This window comes from Sinocyclocheilus rhinocerous, unplaced genomic scaffold (genome assembly GCF_001515625.1).
Source record: "Sinocyclocheilus rhinocerous isolate Xijiao unplaced genomic scaffold, SAMN03320098_v1.1 scaffold5975, whole genome shotgun sequence".
NCBI classification, from domain to species: domain Eukaryota; kingdom Metazoa; phylum Chordata; class Actinopteri; order Cypriniformes; family Cyprinidae; genus Sinocyclocheilus; species Sinocyclocheilus rhinocerous.
In genome coordinates this window covers 156,114-167,736 of record NW_015630978.1, presented here as the reverse complement: position 1 = coordinate 167,736, position 11,623 = coordinate 156,114, and the positions used below count along the sequence as shown (strand labels likewise).

The 11,623-nt window shown below is 37.4% G+C and overlaps 1 protein-coding gene across 1 annotated transcript in view; it reads left to right on the top strand.

Moving 5' to 3' along the window:
• The first annotated feature begins 459 nt into the window (after positions 1-459).
• The window catches only part of LOC107740799 (DNA-binding protein SATB1-like), a 47,820-nt gene continuing 36,656 nt past the window's right edge, over positions 460-11,623 (top strand). The window contains exons 1-5 of the mRNA XM_016553299.1: positions 460-1,027; positions 2,161-2,399; positions 5,400-5,576; positions 7,249-7,375; positions 8,773-8,896. Of these exons, the coding sequence (XP_016408785.1) occupies positions 2,189-2,399; positions 5,400-5,576; positions 7,249-7,375; positions 8,773-8,896 (639 nt within the window). The 5' untranslated portion in view covers positions 460-1,027; positions 2,161-2,188. The remainder of the gene's footprint in view (positions 1,028-2,160; positions 2,400-5,399; positions 5,577-7,248; positions 7,376-8,772; positions 8,897-11,623) is intronic.

Here is an 11,623-nt window from a genome sequence, read left to right as displayed (position 1 = left end):
TGTGTGTAGATTCAGTAATAAATGCAGAACCGCCTCACTCTAATCAAGCTGATTAAAAATTCCTGCGCGCGTGCAGGCGGAAATCCACCATCATCATCATCCTCGTTCTCCGGCACTTTTACTTTATTCTCGCGTCCATCCTCCTCCAGGACAGCGACAGACGCGGGAGGACCAGAAATCCGTCTTCAATCGCGTCGTTTACGAGATTTAGAGATGAGGAGAAGCGGCAGGCAGCGCGGAGAGGGAGGGATGAGCCGATGCAACTCATAATTTAATGGGGACAGAGAGAGAGAGAGAGAGAGAGAGAGAGACGGAGAGAGAGAGAGAGACGGAGAGAGAGAGAGAGACACACACACACAGAAGGGAAACAGAAAGAAAAGGACCGAGCGCGAATGTTACAAATGTAACAAGCGGAAGATACAATGTAGCGCTGACGTGCGTCAGGAATGTTTGGATGCTTTGATGTTTCATTCGACGTTCGAAAGTGTATCGCGCACTTTTAAAGCTGCTTCGGATCCGCAGATCGGCTCGAGATGAGACGGCAGGTCGCTGGGGCTTCGTGCTGTTGTTTGGCCAGATGAGAGGCGATTCACGAACGCTTCTGTTCCTATAGGCGCGTATTGTTGAAGCTCAATGGGATGTGTAGGGAACGCTGGCGGTTACTTTTATGTTTAAGCGTTATTCTGCGCACAGAACGGACGGTGGATGTGATCGTAAACTCTATTGAACTCTAGACTCACCGGAGATCGTTGCATTTCGGCTTGATTGCACGCGACTACGGTCTTTAGCTCTCATCACATTTTAAAGTACTTTGCGCTTCGTCTATATGGTTCTACGTGTATTATGCGCCGTAATTCATGGCTTAGCGTTTGATATTAGGTTTTGGCGTGGACGATCTGGAAGTTTTCTACGTTTCAGAATAGAATAGCTGACATAAAACTGATTTTCGAGTGAAGTTTGTGCTCCTCCTGCCAAAACTTGAAGTCGCTGTTCATCCACAGCTCCTTTATATGTTCTTCTTAAAGTGGTGAGTTCAGGCTTGTTATTTTTCTTATTTCTTTGTGTTTTATTGAATGATTTATTTTATTTGTAAATGTTCTCTTTTATTTTTTTAAATTAAAAAAAAAGACAAATATATTTCTGTATGCACACTAGACATTTTTAATCATTGATTTTTATGATATGCACCTAAAATGTAATGTAACCTGTACATTATCTAGTTATATATGTGTTATATGCCTGAATCAACCTGCTTTAGGTTACAGCAATGAATTTTAAGGGTCTGGAGAAGTAGAAATATATGTTTTTAAGATAACACTTGCTCATTTTTGCTATTAGAGTGTTTCCATTCACATGGAAAGTGCACAGAGTAATTTTTTTTTTAAATATCCTCTATACCTGTTTTATTGGTTTTTAAATGAAGTCACATAAGTTCATCTGGTGTTCAGTGCTGTGGAATTCATTGCATGTCTGATGTCTTGTTTGGCCTGTTTGATGAAATCTAACCCCATCTGTCATGGTGTCTGGTGCAATGTTCCTTTATCGCTGCGAATGCAATGTTGAGACAAGGTGCACGTCCCTTTTCCGGTAATCTTAGATAATCCGAGGACTTTCTTTTGTTTTGGCATTTTAGGGAAACTTTTTTTGGGTGTCATTAAATACAAACAGTTGCAACCAAAAATCTGCTCACTGTGTTTTACATGTGTGTCTCAACTTCAATCAGGAATTCAGGGTCTTTCAGTTTGATACCAATAGATCTGATCCACTAAATATTTCACAGCCTGTCTCTCTTGTATGGATCGGTTCATTGTACAGTGTGCTGATCACTGAAGTGGACTCCTCTGCACATTAATGCGACTGTACAAAAACTAGCTTGTTTGCTCTCCACATGGGATTCTGCAGTGGGTTAGACATACATAATACATGCTCTTAGGAATGGGAATGTGATCGTTGCATGAAACATTGTAAATGCCAGGTAACATTTGGCTTGATTTGACATTTCAGTCTACATGGAAGAGACAGTTTATGTTGCAATTTCATTGTTTTTTAGGTTCAGTAATCTTTATTATTGGGGGGAAAAAGTTTATGATGTTTATTTTATGGCGCTTGATCATCCAGCCGTCATGATGCCGTTGCTTTTCTTCTTATTTTTCCCTTCAGGTGACAGTGAGCAGTGGTGCTGAGAACCATGGAGCATCTCAGCGAAACATGCCAGGGGAAGGAGAACTGTGAGATGGTCAACAACCTGAATGACACCAAGGCCCCTCCGGCCAAAATGGCCCGCCTGGAACAGAACGGAAGCCCGCTGGGCATGTCTCGTCTAGGTAGCACTGGAGCGAAACTCTCCGGAGTGCACTTCAAACCCCCTGGACATCATCTGAAGGCCTGCCACAAGAGGGGTGAGTTTGCTTTTTCTTACCACTGCACTCTTAAAAATAAAGGTTCCAAAAGGGGGTTTTCACTGTGGTGCAATAGAAAAACCATTATTTGTTCCCCAAAGAACCTTTCAGTGAACAGTTTTTAATAGAACCATTTTTTTTTAAAGTGTGAAGAACATTTTAAATATCTGAAGAGCCTTTTTTCACTATAAAGAACTTCTTGTGCATTTGAACGTTTCAATGGATGCTAAAGGTTCTTCATGGAACCATCAATGCCAGTAAAGAACCCCTTAAAATGCCACCATTCCACAAAAGGTATTTTATAGTGGAAAAAAGTTCACGTTTCTTTGGGGAACCAAAACTGATTTATTGCATCGCTAGAAAAAAAACCCATATGAAACCTTTATTTCTAAGAGTGTGAGTCCTTACTAGGATGGAATTGATTTTAGTGAGAAGCAATTTGTCTGTCCATTCAAATTTGGACCAATGATATTTCACAATGGGTGGGGCTACCAGATATTTAATCACTCAGAAACCCAAGTGACCGACAAAATGTCCCATTTTATGTTGTGGCCATGGACGGTTAGGACCCTTAAATCGGGCATCTGGTTAAATTATGATGTAAACATGCAAAGTAGTTTGCGCATTTTATATATTTGTTGCATAACTATGCCAGCAGCATTTCTAAGAGTACATTTAGTAGTTATTGTAAGCACATTTGTATTGTTTTTATAGAAAACTGTCACTGTAGTATTTTGTCTGCTGATTGGTATGTCACAAAAACTTTTCAAATCGAAATTCTTAGTAAATAAATCCTAACTGTTTTATTGGTTGCTCATTTGACATTTTAGAGCATTGCTATTTATTTTGGCATATATATATATATATATACTGTATATCTGATATAAGATATATATCTGCAGTGTACAATTAAAGGGAAAACGCTTTAGCTACAACAACTAGCGTCAGTTGTTCATGTTCACCTACCGCATTCTATAGCTCTCTGGGTAACCATTATTATTATTATTTATGGGAAAAAGTGAACTTTTGCTGAGTGCTTGCTGAACTTTGGAAGCTACTGTATTCATTGTTTCAGCTGAATAATATTTACCATGGGCTTTTCTCAGCTCTCTGGGAACAAAGCGTGTATTGATCCCGAAATGAACTGACACAGCAGTCTTTATTGTTAGATCTTTATCTATTAAAAATGGAAAAGCTTCGATTCAGCACATTCCCTGGCATCTGCTTATGATTACCGTATTTATTGATTGTTTTCCAGAAAACGGTCGCATTCTTAGGAAACTGCGACCGCGAGGAGCAGAAATATGATTTATTACGATTGCCCCGGATAGACGGCGTTGATATTTCCCCCAGCCTGTATTAAACCCTGTAAAAATAAAGATCCTGGGTCCAAGAGATCATGAAGTTCCTGAAATTTCATCACCGCAGTGTTGCAGCTGGCTGGTATTATGTGATATTTGCACAGTAAACCCGAACACATGACAGCTTTGGATGGAGATTCTTCGTTTTTTTCTTTTTTTTTTCTCTGATAGCGGTACGCTGTTTACACAGACTCGTAAACCTCAAGGCTATACGGTGCATTGGGAGCCACTGCACAGCATCATGGGAAGGGTACTGGGAGCTGCCTGAAGAAGTATTCTAATGTGATTTGAGCACCTTAACAATAAATAAAGCGCTAAAGCCGCGATGAGCTCTAACCTTTTAGTGTGCTAACACGTTTAAATAGCAGAGCTGTTTCGTTGACGTCGTCTCCGTTTGTTCTGCGTTCTGATCTAATTATGTATGTTACAATGCTGCTTTATTGTAACACCGTTACAGTGGATGATAGACAATTGATAACACAGCCTTGCATAAAAAAAATATTTCAGCTGATTTGCTGAAAAAATTACCTAATTTGATTAATAAAAACTTTTTTGAAAGATATTTTTTTCACAAAATAAGAATGACTCAAATGCCAAGTTTTGTTTTCATGACAAAATGTAGCATTTAAAATGTATAATTTAGCTTACAATTAGCGAGTTAAAAATATGCTCAAATACTCAATTTAATGTCAAAGCACACATTTTTGCACTTATAAAGCACTTATTAGTACATACATATTACTTTGTTACTAAAAATTTTTTTTTAACCTTTATTCAGGGTATCAAGGATGCCTTAAATTGATTAAAAGTGACAATAAATAAATGTATAATGTTACAAAGGATTCTATTTCAAATAAATTCTATTTAGAAATAGTACAATTTAGAGTTTCAGTTTTAATGACAGAAGCTTCGAAAAGTATCATTCAACTTCAAATCTGCAAATGAGTGAAAAATATTTTCAAATACTCCATTTCATGTCAGAGAACATCAATAAGTTTATGGATAAATAAGCTTTTCAGAAAATCTGTCATCTTCTGTCGCTGTTTGGATGTAGTAAAACACCCATAGATGCAGTAGAACTGTCTCATGTTTGCATTTTCTTCTGTCCCTGGTCATAATTCTAACCTTGAAAACAGGATTAGGCATAAAACAATGTCATATGTTTAAAAATGACTGATAATGGAACAAATAGTTGTAAATTATCTCAGAGGAAAACAGGAATCATGTTTTTGTAGTGACTTTTCTGCTGATTAAGGGACAAAACAAGACTTCTCCACCCTACAAATGCTTGTCAAAAGCAAAAATGCTACAAAATAATTCTGTAAGAAAAATATGATGAGATTCCTATTTTTGGAATCAGCGTGGTGTTATTGGAGGTTGCATGCAAAGGCAAATGTCATTATTATTCATATTGCCTATGCTTAGGATTCAAGTTTTTTTTTAATTGTCACCCTAGCAACCACATAGCAACGTGCTATCATTAAAAACAACTTTATTTTTCGCTCAAGTATTCTTTGCATTTGCATGAATATGCAACAGAAATAACACTTGTTCAAAGTCTGTGGCATTTTAGCATCTCCCTGTTGTGTTGCATGCTCTCTATGCAGCGGTGTAAAGCTTGCTCTCTTGTTTCTGCTAGGTAACATGCTGCCAGTGTTTTGTGTGGTGGAGCACTACGAGAGCCCCATCGAGTTTGACAGCAAAGAGGAACATGCTGAGTTCGTTCTGGTCAGGAAGGACATGCTCTTCAACCAGCTAATCGAGATGGCCCTGCTCTCCCTGGGCTACTCGCACAGTTCGGCTGCACAGGCTAAAGGTACGGCGTGTTTTTATCATCCTAAACATGGCGTACAGACACATGGTGCACGGCGATACCTATTCATCCAGAATGTGTGTTGTTTTGTTTTTTTTGCCGTTAGATCAGAATCATGAGTCATAAAATGCCGGGCAGATGCTCGGGTATTTTTGGAGGCTAAACAGAGATATTTTTGGAGTGATTTGTTGGCTGTGTTCTGGTGCATGCATGCTTCTGCTCGGGCTGACCTGATGCCGAGGTCAGGGGGGTTGTGGGTAGAGGCAGGAACACACAGGTGCACCTCCTGCTCTCTGTAATCACACTTTTCTCAATGGGAACGAGTGTGGAGGTGGGCCTGCGGTTTCTAATTGCTCGCTTTATGGAGTTGGGGGCTATTTTAAGAGCCGTAGCCTTCAGCCTGTAATTTATTGCCTGCTGTCCATCATCATTTCTTTTTTTCTTTGGATCTTCTGGATCTTATTTTTTCTGTTACCCATTTAGTGCCAGTCGACAGACAACATATGGTCGAGCAATATTTTTTTTTTAAAGAATGCTGTTTTGCAACCTTGTATAAAAAATACCATGGTATTACCATAAAAATAAACTTTAGAAGGACCATGACTGTGTTTTAAAACCAACAAGTCAACATACAAGTTTCATACAAATAGAGCTATTCACAAAAGACTCGACAAATTGATTTCAGTAGAGTTTGGCATTATAATGTGTGATTAAGTTCATGTGATATTCATAAATCAGTACTGCTGAAATGTTGAGAAATGAATACCGTTATTTATCAAGGATGCATTAAGCTGATGAAAAGCGACAGTAAAGACATGTGTAATCAATGTTACAAAAGATTACTAGTTCAAATAAATGCTGTTCTTTTAAACTTCCTAGTCATCACTCCTGACAAAAAGTATCAGTTTCAACAAGAATATGAAGCAGGACAACTGTTTTCAACACTGAATATAATATGAAATATTTCTCGAGCTGCAAATTAGCATATTAGAATGATTTCTGAAAGATCATGTGACTCTAAAGACTGGAGTAATGATGCTGAAAATTCAGTATTGTGTCACAGGAATAAATTACATTTGAAAACATATTCACACAGAAAACAGTTATTTTAAATTATAATAATATTTCACAATATTACTGATTTTACTGTAATTTTGATCAAATAAATGCAGTCTTGGTGAGCTTAAGAAACCTATTTCAAACGCATTAAAAAACGACAGTATTTTATATAAAAAAAGTATGCACAAATATTAGTTAAAATTGTCAATCTTAATTATATTTTGGCCTTAACTGTATTTATAACCAACATTTCTCTCATTTCGCTTGCCATCTTGGATACTCTTTTTTTAATTAACCCTGTCGCAATGCATTATGAGATTCATGTGTTGCTGCCTGCAAAAGGAGATTGCTATAAATGTAGGCAGTTCACTAGATTTTGAGCGAAAACTCAAAACGGACATCACTGTGATGGTAATACCATGGTATTCTTTGAAGTATGCTACTATACAAATTAGTATTTAGAAGCATGGTGCAAGAATATGGTTATCAAATAGTGCTTATAAAAGTATCGTAGCTGCCTTTTTTTGTGAAGAGCTAATAGAAATGTGCAGTCCTTCATTACCGTGTGCTGTCGTGTGAGTGTCTGACTGTGGTAAATGGTGTCGCCTCACCGCAGGTCTGATTCAGGTGGGCAAGTGGAACCCCGTGCCTCTTTCCTACGTGACGGATGCACCCGACGCCACAGTGGCGGACATGTTACAGGATGTGTACCATGTGGTCACGCTGAAAATCCAGCTACACAGGTCAGTGTTTCCCATGTACTGTAGCCACAGTGCCGCCACATACAGTGCTGTTTTTCCCACAAGCCACTGCTGTGGGCACACGCAGACACACCTCTTCCTTTTTCTGTAGACATCCATGTACATCTGTCTGTCTCTGTGTCGTCTCCAGAGGCTGTGTGGCTGTCTCACACGGATCCAGTCTCTCCTTTTCTTTGTGTGTGTGTGTCTATGTGCAAACATGGACGTGTTAATTGCACATTACAGCAGTACTACCGCTCATCCAATTACTCCAGTGTTTTAAAGAACTACGAAACCATCAATATTTAATTATTAATCCGGGAAGCCTTTTTTATAACATAAATTCAAGACTAAGAATGTCATTTTTACTTGCAGCGTCAGCTTCTTTTACCATAAAAAGCCATTTATTTACATTGAAGTATGAATCATACAATAAAAAATGTGATTTTCTTTCAAGCTTTTTAAACAATATTTCCTATTTTTGTTTTGCATATTTTTATATTTATATTCATATTTTTAGTTCATGTTTCATTCAAACTGAATGTATATACAGGTATATATATGCATGTATGTACACGCACATACAAAACAATAATAATGACTATATATCATTGTGATATGTTTAGTTTGGTGTTCCGTCAGTGTTACTAAACAGGTTTCCCTGTCTGCCATTGGTCAGTCAAACAGATATTCGCTCATTCATCTAGTTAGTCAAATCTGTTTGTCTGATTGATTTTGCAGTTCCGTTTTGTCACACTAGTGGCGCAGAAATGACGGCCTTAGCTTTAATTTTCATAGCATGCTGGCGTTGAACATCTCTGAATGTTGTTTTTTTTTTTGCATGGAGTGTTGCGCTATTTTCTTGGCAGCTTGCCGTTTATTGCGTCCTATTGAACAAGCGTTCATTAATGACACCCTGAATGCAGCTGTGTTTTCTCCGTTGATTTGATGGTGGATTTTTTCCCCCAACACATGCATAAATGTTCTAAATACTGGATTTTTTTTTCTTTTAAATAAAGTATTTAAATGAGAGTGGATGCTGGTCCTTTTTAATGCATCTAGCATCGAAATCTAGATGGAAACACCTTAAATTGTTTTAGCAAGCACATCAAGGCAGGAAGGTAGAAGTAACGTGAAATAATAGTCGCCACATGCAGCTGATGTATAATTCATGCATCAATACAGCAGATGTGTTGTATAAAGTAATTAACTAATCAGAACAATCAGGAGAGAGAGAGAGAGAGACTCCAGATGCATCTGCTTCATGCGCCAAATGAAATCTGTCTGTCTTAGAGGGACGCTTGCAGCAGGAAAGCAAAGCCCAGTGCTCACCGTCCTCTCTCTCTCTCTCTCTTTTGTTTCCCTTTTCCATCTCTCTCTTGTTCTATCCCTTCCTGCAGTTGTCCTAAACTGGAAGACCTTCCTCCAGAGCAGTGGACCCACTCTACAGTAAGAAATGCGCTCAAGGAGTTACTCAAAGACATGAACCAGAGCTCTCTGGCAAAAGAATGTCCCTTATCACAGGTGCTGGAGCCTTCCACGTCTAGTTGCCAAGATTGCAAGTGTCCCTTTTCAAATGCCCAGAGTTTGATAGAGTGGAAATGGACAGAATTGCCATAGAAATCCAAATCAATAGCCATTGTCATCCCCGTAGATTAATGCACTTTATTTTGATGCTGTTGCAGCAGTGCTAGCCGTTGTGAATGCGAGTATTGTTGGGTAAACAATGGGCCAACCACGGTGATCTTGATAATGCATTACAAGCTGTGAACTGTTATGGGTGAATCTCACGAAACCTGTCAACATGTCGTGTTTTAACCTTAGAATCTGTGGAAAGAATTATGGTTGCTTATGCAAAAATTAAGCCTATTTTTTTTTTTGCATTGTTTTTACTGTATATTTATGTCAGTTGCAGCTCATGTTCTTATTACCATAATGCAAAAAAACAAAAATTATTTATTTTATATATTTGAAATATTTATTTAAAAAAAAAAATTTAGTTTTTAAATCAAATATTTAAAATGTGTTTATACATCATGGTAGTCTTTAACACTTTTGATTTTAAAAATAAAAAATAATTAGGGCAAAAAAGCAAGACATAAAACATCCAGACTGTTACAGTAATGAGAATTTGAGGGGGAAAAGAGCTTTATTGTGGTGAAAATAATGCAAACATTTTTGGTCCTAAAATTGGGCTTTAATATTAAAATAATACATTTTAGTATTAAAATAAATAAAGTATTGATACAGCATGATAGTGTTGTTTTGGAGTCTTTATACTGATTTTTTTAAATTTAATTATGCTGATTTTAAAAAGTGCAATAAAAGTGAGATGTAAAACATCCAGACTATTAGAGTAATGAGAATTGGAGGGGGAAAATCTGCTTAAAAAAGGATTGGTCCTAAAAATAGGCTTAATTTTCATGTAAATTAACTATTTATTTTAAAACTAAAAGATTCTTTTTAAATAAAGTATTTATACAGCATGATAGTACTAGTTTTGAGACTTTATGCCGTATTTTTTAATTTATGCCGATTTAAAAAGTGTTATATAAAAAAAAAAATACTGAGTTCTGGTGAAAAAATCTCACCAGAATTACCTTTGAGAATAATCAGGAAGAAAGTGAAGCATGAAACATCCAGACTATTACATCAATGAGAATAAGAGGGAGGAAATCTGTTTAATAGTATTGAAAATAATGCATAAAAATTGAATAGTCCTAAAAATGGTTTGATGATTGATAATGATTTATCCCTCTCGATTTTGCAGTGAAATGTGACCTGGGCATGTTTCCATGAGATTCGCCCTTAAAACCACAATGTATTTCAAGGAAAGGCGAGTGTTTCAGCTCATGTGTTGGTGCGATCGCAGTCTACTTCGTCTCAGGGAAGCCCGTTCTTTTCCTGCAGGTGTGTGCGTGTGTGGTGATGTAAAGAGTCCCAGGGTGCTGTTCAGGCAGCGCAGGGGCTGGGCCGCTCCACATCTCTCTAATCACTCTGTTTACAGTCCATATGTGAGCTATTCCCACTGAGCAGCGGCCCGGTACTTACACTGAATTAGAGTCCGCTCACAGCTCGCTTGCTGTAGGCTGGGCGACCCGCACGCGTGTGCTGCAATTTTCGGGGGAGGGGAGAGTTTTCTGCTTTTGTTGTTTCTGATTTCTCTTGCTGGCATGAAGGAGGAGTGTCTTTCGCTAATTTTAGTCGTTACTTCTCCAGTTAGAACAGGCTGCCTCGTCTGTGTTAGGGTCGTCTTTGATGGGTAACCTAGTAGAGGTGACCTTTTTGTATAGGTGAACAGTCTTGCTGTTGAACAGGAAGAGTTGGAGAGATCAGGCCGATTTAAGAACAAATGCCGACTTTGATAGGATTAGCGACGTCTTGATACTCCGAACGGCAATCCCTGCTCTTGAAAAGGTTAATGAATGGAGAATCAGAAGGAGAATTAGGCCAGAATGGATGGGGATTGTGAATGTAGTGCTTTTTTCCAAAGCTATGTTGCATGTTTAAGTTTATATGCTAACAGGAGCCGTTCATTCTAGTGTAGTTGGTGAACTTTGTGTATGAGTAGTTGGCTAGTCATTCTTAAAGGAAGCCTTATGTAATTATGTTGATTAGATGGACTGTCATACACCAACCAGACATTTTTCTTAGTAAAACTAGCAAGTCGGACAGACTTCAACTGAATCAGGGGTCTTGATATGTTTTTCAAAGTTGAAGTAGTTTTCATTTGACTTTAACGCAACACTCATTGTGCGAGAAGCTGAGAAAACGGCCAAATGGCCAAAGAAAAAAAACAAAAAAACAACAACAACCAAATGCACTGATGTTATGCATGCATGTGCTTTCCCATGACTATAGTTTTTCTAGTTATTATTGTGTTATTACTGAAAAAAAAAAAGTGAGCTCTGGAAAGGCACTATTCAAGTTAAACATTTTCATTTTAATTTTTTTATGATATTTAGCAGTACTCATAATATTTATGATAATATTACATAACATGCATAATATTATTATATTATAATATAATAATAATAAATGTCATAATATTATAATCTTTATATCTGATATTGATATTTACGTTGATATTGATATATACATTGACATTTTAGTATATATATATATATAGCCAGTTTTATAAAAACGAAACATTTATTTTAATATTATAATATATTAGTAATATATATTAGTGACAGCATGGTTAAATTGAGCAACCTAGAAAGTGCCCTTATTAAGTGCTGTGCTATACAA